Source organism: Vipera berus (assembly GCF_964194415.1).
Source record: "Vipera berus genome assembly, chromosome: 1".
NCBI lineage: Eukaryota > Metazoa > Chordata > Lepidosauria > Squamata > Viperidae > Vipera > Vipera berus.
Window position 1 is genome coordinate 291,765,904 of NC_138202.1, and position 8,752 is coordinate 291,774,655.

General features: G+C 36.0%; 1 protein-coding gene across 1 annotated transcript in view; it reads left to right on the forward strand.

Moving 5' to 3' along the window:
• The window catches only part of KIF26B (kinesin family member 26B), a 335,272-nt gene extending 327,312 nt beyond the window's left edge, over positions 1–7,960 (forward strand). Inside the window, exons 13-15 of the mRNA XM_081318941.1 lie at positions 2,636–2,835; positions 4,482–4,632; positions 7,733–7,960. Coding sequence (XP_081175067.1) covers positions 2,636–2,835; positions 4,482–4,632; positions 7,733–7,881 — 500 coding nt within the window. The 3' untranslated portion in view covers positions 7,882–7,960. The remainder of the gene's footprint in view (positions 1–2,635; positions 2,836–4,481; positions 4,633–7,732) is intronic.
• The last annotated feature ends 792 nt before the right edge of the window (positions 7,961–8,752 follow it).

Below are 8,752 nucleotides of genomic sequence, written 5' to 3' on the forward strand. Positions count from 1 at the left end.
AGTGAGCATATTCTGCAACTCTGCTAAATTATTTTGAATTAAAAAATAATATGTGTGCTTACAGTGTTCTCTTTTTCACTGGTATAAGACTAACTTTTAACAACCAATAGATACAATTTAAAGTCTGGTTCAGCCTCCCCTGGTCAAATTATCTTAATCTCTCTTCAGACTGCGACTGCAATAGTTTTTGGCTAGAGCAGGGGTAGGTAACCTTGGCTCTTTTATGACTCGTGGACTTCAACTCCCAGAATTCCTGAGCCAGCATGGCTGGTTTAGGAATTCTGGGAGTTGAAGTTCACGAGTCATAAAAGAGCCAAGGTTGCCTACCCCTACCCTAAGATAAGAAGACAAACTAATTTCCTTCTTTTTTTTCTCTGTCGCTTAGAGTATTAGAGATTAGACTTTTCTCAATTCATGCCGTACCTGAAACTTTTTGTGTCACAATGCCCTTGTCAAAACAGCAGTGTAGTTTTGAAACAAACTTTTTTTCTTCTTCAATGATCTGCTGGTGTGATCTACAAACTGCAGGGCTAAAATTATAATCATAACTTCACTCTTTTTCAAAAACTATTCTGGTGTAGCATTATACCTGCTCTTCAATTTTATTTTGTCATGCTCCAACCAAACTCAAACTCATTGGGTTCCTTATCTGAGAAAGCCTGATTTCTCTTTGAAGCAGGAAAGGCTTCCAAAAGTAGAAAAAATTTCAGATTCAAATGTGGGGAATAATTGCTCCATGCACAGTAATCTTTGAAGATTCCAGTTGTGTTAGGGACATTAACTTATCTGTCATCATGGCTGGATCAAACCATCTTTAAGTTGCTCATTGTTAGATTTTTATTTGGTCTATGCTTGCGTTTTGAATTGACCAAATGCAGGATGTTACTAATTTTCCCCACTTATTATTTTTTCCCATTTATTGGCTTTATTGCGAAGAATAAAAACGTAACACTGGAGTATGTATTATTTTATTGAGATTGTTGCATTCACCTTTCCCGTTTTTAAAGTATATTTGGCACCAAACGTTTTAGTGAGGACTATGAGATAAATCATTTAAATCTGTTACATGGGAGAAGATTTACACTGTACATTGGGGGTGTCAAACTGCCGAGCTGTCGACTGGTTGCATCAGGCGGAGGCCACACATCCACCTCAGCTCTAGCAATGTGAAAAAAGTCACGATACGTCGTGACACCTCACGTGATGCAGCGAGTTTGACACCTGTGCTGTACATGCTTATATTCTGTGTATTTGGAACTCTTCTGAGTGTGATGTGAAATATTTCCTGTAAGAATTCTAGTAATTATAATTAACATTTGAAGGACACCAGGTTGAGGAATGCTTGTAGATTGCAATGTTAACCACAATAGCACAGGTATTTTTACAGTTTCCCATAGGGCTGAATTATAATAGATTTTCAACAGTTATTTCATATGTATTGGAAACCTGTGGAACTTTTAAAGAAACAATTGATGCTCTGTATTCATTGTTGGAGATGTGCTGCTCAAAATGCATCATTGGTTCAACATGAATGAATGAACCTTTATTGTCAAGTACAACCATGTATACATTGAGATTAGCTGAGCCTCCCTTCGTGCCCCCACATAGTGTCCAGATTCTCTTACTAAAAAGTAGTCTTTTTTGACTCAAACTTTTTTTCTTAGCAGCTTCATGGACAGATCCATTGGGGAGGGGGTGTTGAGAAAAAAAAGTGGTTTCCACTACTTTTCCGGGGATATTTTTCATGTTGCAAGTTTAATCTATATTCTTGGTACTTCTTGGTAGCCTGCCATCAAAGTCACTAGGTCTGGCCTTGCTCCTTTTTTCCAAGATCAGACAACGCTGGTCAGCTGCTGACTAGAAGTTAATTTTTATATTCACTTGATTCTGAAATATTCTTTTTTCATGCTTAGCTTTTAAATTATATATGAATGGTTGAAAACTATGAGGAGTAGAATAGAAATACACATCACATATTTTTAGAGTTGCAAAGAATTGCATACTGCAACACTGGAAGGAAGCTCAATCTCTACTAATTATACAATAGTCAGAAGAAGTCACTTTTCTAAATCTGAGTGGCAAGTATTTTACTACTAAGAGTTCATCTGGAGAACTACTTAGAAAATTGAGCTCTGTATATTTCCCTTCCCCATTTTTAAGTAAGTTCACTTAAATATTAATGATTTTATTTTATAACATTATGTGAATATATATGTAAAATGAACTACATGATTTGTAACTGATTTTTTTCCCTTTTGCATAGAATAAACAGGAGATTAAAAAAAACTACCCATTTCTTGATTTCCTGGATATTTCAAAGAGAGATTGAGTGAAGTGGAATTTAATCTCATCTGTAGTGTTCTGAAAAGAACAATCATTTTGCAAACAAAAGTTATCTGCAATGGTTCCTTGCTCTCAATTATCCTTTAAATAAAGCCTGCATATGAGGTTTTGCACTCCTTTGTTGTTGCATTACCTGCACTTTGTAAGAGAGAAATGTCATGTTACAATGTTTATATGCAAGTGCTTGTATATTTGTCATCTTATATTAAATTATTGTTAGGAATGGGTATAATACAACAGTATTAGAGGTTTGTCCATTGATAACAACACTTTACAACTTAACAATTTTTAGGCTCTCAGAGACGGAGACTCATTCCAGCTTTGTCACTTGACACTACATCTCCTATAAGGAAGCCTACCAGCCCAGCCATACGATGGGTGGATGGACCCCTGCGAAGTGCCCAGAGAGGGATGGGAGAGCCCTTTGAAATCAAAGTCTATGAAATTGATGATGTGGAACGGCTCCAGCGACGGCGCATGGGGGATAACAATGTGAGGCCATACTAATATTTTTTTTAACAAACACAGATATTATATTGCTGTATTTTTATTTGTCGAAGCTTTTAGCTACATTTGCAAATCATTCTTTAAAATACATCTAGTAAAGTAGGCATGATCCCTGCCTAAATTCAAATAGAACCCACAATACTCAATAAAAAACAATTCCTAAAAGAGATTTGGGGATTCTGCTAAGAACGATAATGTTTTGCCGTACAAGAAGCTTTCTGGAAGCGGTGTTGATACTTATTTATATTTATGTAACCTTTGCAGTCAAATCCAGTCAGAAAATACCAAATATCCCTCTTGCAAGAAACATTTTTTTAAAAAATAAACAAATAAATGGTAGTACGCTGCAAGAAATAATACTGTTGACTTTGCCTCAGCAACTATACAGGTAGCTGTCAACTTATGATCATGATTGGAACTGGAACCTCTGACACTAAGTGATGTGATTGTTGTATTTCTGACTTTTTTTCTTGCAGTAGTTACGTGAATCCAGTTTCCCCTATTGATTTTGCTTGTCGGAAGCCCATTGCAAAGGTCACAAATGGCAATCACAAGACCCCAGACACTACAACCATTTTAAATACATGCCGGTTTCCAAGAGCCCAATTTTTGATCATGTGACCATGGGGGATGCTGCAGTGAGGACCAGTATTTAAATTACTTTTTTCAGGACCATCATAACTTTGAACAGTTGTTAAATGAATGCTCATAAGTCAAGGACTACCAGTACTCACACACCCCATTTGATCCACAAGTCTATTTTCACTTCTATAAACACAAAGAAACAAGGTCCACTGAATCAGATTTATATTTATCAGAATAAGAATGATGGATACACGGAGTTGCTGTCTTCAGTGAAAGTCTTGCTAGGGAAGAGAGCTTTGTATCTATGTTGGAGGAAACCCTGGTTCAAAAGCTTTCCGTATACCATCTCTTTTAGACTAAATATGTCCCTGAAGAATGCCAACTATGTAATGTAAATTGAAGGCTAAAGGTTTTGTTTTCTAATTCTTAAAACCAAAGATTTGCAATGCACCTATAAAATTTCAAAATCTATAGCTGATGGTATGGTGACAAATCCATTGTCCTGATCACTTGTCAAAGGTAGTGAATTATTTATGGTGAGTAGTCCAGAAAGACTATTCTTTGCTCTAGTGACTCACTCCTAGTTTCAGATCCATTCAGGTCTAAATTGAGTCTTTTCCCCAATAATTTTCTCTTACAATGCCCCCTCCCAGGAACTACAGAAGTGAGAATAATACATTTCATCTTAACTTCTGCTTTCACTCTTACAATTGTAACATTGATAACGAGCCTTCTTCTTTCCATAATGTAATTGTTTTAGGATGTGAAATAAAAATGAAAATAAAATGAAATAAAAATAAATTTTAAAAATTGTTTCCATTTGGGAGGACATTTAGATTTCATATGGTATCAGCTTACAATAACGTTATTACTCACCATCCCTTAAAAGTCCAAGGTTTATTTGTGTAACTGCTTCTCCATTATTTAACTTAGTTGTCTTTCTGATTCCTGCCAAATGAGAAATAATTGTACTGGAGAAATGTTTTTTGTCTCATCTTTATCCTTTCCTTTTTCCCCCCTTTCTTCTCATATGTCTTACTGGGTAGGAGGTGATTTGCTACAATGCTAAGCTAAAAATCTTGGAGCATCGGCAGCAGCGAATTGCAGAGGTCAAGGCCAAGTATGAGTGGTTAATGAGAGAGCTGGAAGTGACCAAACAGTATCTGATGTTGGATCCCAATAAATGGCTCAGTGAATGTAAGGTTTTATGCCTCCTCAGTTAAGTTCATTGCCAAGAAATTTTACTGGAATTTCAGCTTAGCCACCACTCTTCTAAAGCTAGTAAAATTTCAATCTTGAAATTACATTTGACCTCAAGCAGGTTTGGATTGTCTGCGATTTTGTTATGGTTTCCCACATAATTTCCATTAAACTCTGACATTGGAAGCAAGTGGGCGTATTTGTTCAAAAGCTGAATCAGAGGAGTGAGAAATATTGCCGTCACCAGATTAACACATAGGTGTCTCACTCCACAGCTTCTGAAAATGAGATTTCTTTTCCTCTTCTCCCCTCAATTCACTCAGACATGCAAGTTATATAATACGTCTGTTCTCCCGCTGTTAAATAATACTATAAGGCAAATTTGACCATTGCTCAAAATGTCTTATTAATCAGAAATTAATCTGATTCTTTATATATAGTCAGGAAAGAATATAGACCATAGAGTTGGAAATGGCCACTTCAGCTATTGAGTCCAACCTCTTGTTTAGCATAGGAAACTGAATGTTAGTATTGTTGACAGAGAAGTATCTCATCTCTGCATGAATGTAACTATGAAAGGGAAGCCTGGAACCTTTCCAAGTAATTGGTTCCACTCTAAACTGCTTTTATTTGTTAGATTTTAAAACAAAACAAAACATTGAGTCGGAATCTGCCTTCCAATAACTTAAATCCATTTATTTATGTTCTACATACTGGAATAAGTGTGCCATTATACTAAGCATTTTCAATCTTCATAGAACTTAGTTTCTAGTCTCCTTATCATCTTCATAGTCTTTTTCAGAAGTTTTTCCAGATTTCCCAAATCTCTCCTGAAGTGTAATAACTAGAATTAGGCATAGTACTTCAAGTGGGGTGAATTGAAGCAAAATAAAGGGGAACTATTACATTTTACATTTAACAAAAAGTAAAATAAAATTTTCCTAAAGTTTGAAAACTGTATATACATTGATGAATTCTAAAATTGTTGTTGTTCAGTCACTAAGTCATGTGTGACTCTTCATGACCTCATGGACCATAGAATGCCAGCCCCCCCCCGCCCTGTCCTCCACCATCTCCCAAATTAATGTTCATTGTGTCAATGACGTTACCTAATCAATCCTAAAATTACATTTGGATTTTTTGCATCCAGAACTCACCATTAACTAATATTCAGTTGATAATCAACTATTATTCCAAGATATTTTTCACAAATATTACAAAGGGTTGGGTGGTGTGATGATGATGATGATTTTGGCATTGCCCAATTCCCAGGCTCTGAACACTTCACAATATAGCAAATAAAGCAAAGCAGCATAGCAAATGTAACAATATAGGAAAACAGGATAAAAATAAAATAGCAAAATACAAATGAATGCATAAGATGGAAATCCAGCCACTCATGAGAAAACCATATTCAAAATCTATCCACAAGATACTCCAGTCACTTTCCAGAATGCCAACAGGATGGGAGCTACCCTGATCTTGCGGGGACCTCATTCCAGAGGACATGTTCCAGAAGGAGAAGGCATGTTTCCTGGGTCCCAAAATATGACACTTTTTAATAAAAGGGACCTTGGAGCATGCCAACTTTGTTGGCCCACATTGATTAGGCAAAAGCAATAGGAAGTAGGCAGTCCCTCAAATAACTTGTCCCTAGGCCACATAGGACTTTATAGGAAATAACCAGAACTGTGAATCATACCTGGAATTATACTGGCAAACAGTGTAGCTCAGTCCCTGCACTTTAGACCATTGAAAACTTTCAAGTGATTTTCAAGTGTAGCTCCACATGCAGCACATTACAATGGTTGAGCTGTGAGATGACTAGGGCATGAATGACTGTCTGCAGTCATCCAACCAGTATTTATTTATTTTTATATATTTATTTTTATCCTTATTTTTATAAGTAATCCAAGGCAGCAAACATACCTAATATTCTTTCCTCTATTTTGTCCACACTAACAACCCTGGGAGACTGAGAGACGGTGACCAGTCCAAATTCACCAAGCCAACTTTCATGCCTAAAGAGGAGTAAAACTCACAGCCTTCTGGTTTCTAGTCTGATTCCTTAACCATTAGATCTTTTGTTTCCTAAGTGAAGAACTTTGCATTTGACTCAATTACATTGCATTCAGTTACCCTCAGCTCAGGTCATTAGCCCCTCCAGATCATTTTTAATTTTATTTCTGTCTTCTAAAATTATTAGCAAATCCATCCAATTTTATGTCATCCACAAATTTGATAGCTTTCCATTTGCCTCTTAATCCATTAATACAATTGTTGGTAATTAGGGAGCTCAAAACTAAACTTTGTGGCACCTCACTTAATTCTTCCCTCTCATTTAATAAGGAATCATTCATCAATCTAGCTATTTTGTGAACAGTAGAAAGCTGTGCTGTATCTGCTGCCTTATGCTTCCAGATAAAATGTAGCATAGAGATTTAATATATACAGTACAGATGAAAAGAAAACATGAATATAATAACTATTGTTTTAAATGTATTGCTTCTTTGAATCATATATAGATTGTGCCTTTGACTACAAATGACACTTTCTGTTTTTTAACTTCCACAACTTTTCTACTCCACAAACTGAGGATAACAGTTTTGATAGCTTTCTTCAGCCTGTTTTCTTCCACATGTATTCAATTTCAAGTGCCATTTAGAGGAAACCAGGTTAGAGATGAGTGACTGAAAACATCTGGTGATGGCAATGCTAATGCGTGAACGCTGATTCTAAGTAAACAACCTGAAAAGGCCATATTTTTTTTCTTTTTTTATGGAATGATTTTACTTTACCAGGTATAGCTGTTTTCAGCCCAGCCAGTGAAAATTAGAAAAACAAGTGATGATAATTCAGTGGTTTTCAAAGTTGCCTTATGCAAATAGTAACATTAATTTTGCTATTTTTGTATGCCTTTTGAATAGTAGCACTGAATAGATTCTTATATTCATGAATGTTGAGTACATTCTTGACTGTTGTAGATCCATATATGAATATAAATCATTCAGATTGCAAGATAGAGCTTGCATTTCCCTCTCTGACAGTAATTGGGTTAGTCTTGTTTCTCCACCAGTTTTTCTTTCCTTTCTTACAGTTGATCTGGAACATGTTTTTGATTCGGATTCCCTGGAGTACTTGGAGGCTCTTGAATGTGTGACTGAGCGGTTAGAGAATCGTGTCAATTATTGCAAGGCCCACCTCATGATGATCACCTGCTTTGACATCTCTTCCAGACGTCGATGAAGAATTAACCTCAATAATCTTTTGGACTACTGCCAGACACCCCTTTCCTTCTTTTTGAACTTATATCCCAAAGACCTAGAATGAGGATGAAGGTTGGTGTCATGTTTTGACTATGTGTGAGAAGATGGATTTTTTTTAATTATGCCGAATATATGTTGGAAATCAAAGACATTGAAAATAAGGATGTGGATTCTTCAAGCCTGAAAGAGCACTTTGAGAAATCTTAAAGATATGTTTGTACATAGGAACCGCTGCAGAAGTGATTTACCCCCCAGCCCCCAGCCCATCAATAACTGAAGAGGGAGGAAGAAGCAGGTGTAGGGAGCTGTTGAGAGCCCCAGTAGAGTAAAAATACATGGGAAAACTGTCTGAAGTGCCTTGCAAATCTTTATTATCCAAACATTTATGTTCGTACATCTTGTACAGATGGTGCTAGTTGACAAAAAAAAGACAAAAAAATCAAATCACATTTTTTGAAATGTATTTACAGCTTGTTATTTTCACTTGGTGTTTTATTCTATTTCTGACTTGCTGTTTCTACGTAACTTGTGTTTGTAGAGATATCTCTTATCTGATACAGCATATAAATAAATGTTAACTGTCTTTGGTTGTTCAAGAGCAGAGTAAGACCACTCAAAGAAAAAAAAAGTTGAAACTTCTAGATTAATCCCACAGATTTATGATGTAATAGAGGAAAGTAGGTTTTCCAGCTCTTAGTAAAAACAAAAATGTGGATTTTCTTACATGATAAGATTTCAGTTGGCACTAAAAAATGGGGTATCACATGGTTTTGTAATATGTTCTCCTTTGGGGCCCTGAAATAAATACATTGTTATGCGTATTCAGTCAACACTCCTATTTTATTACTGTT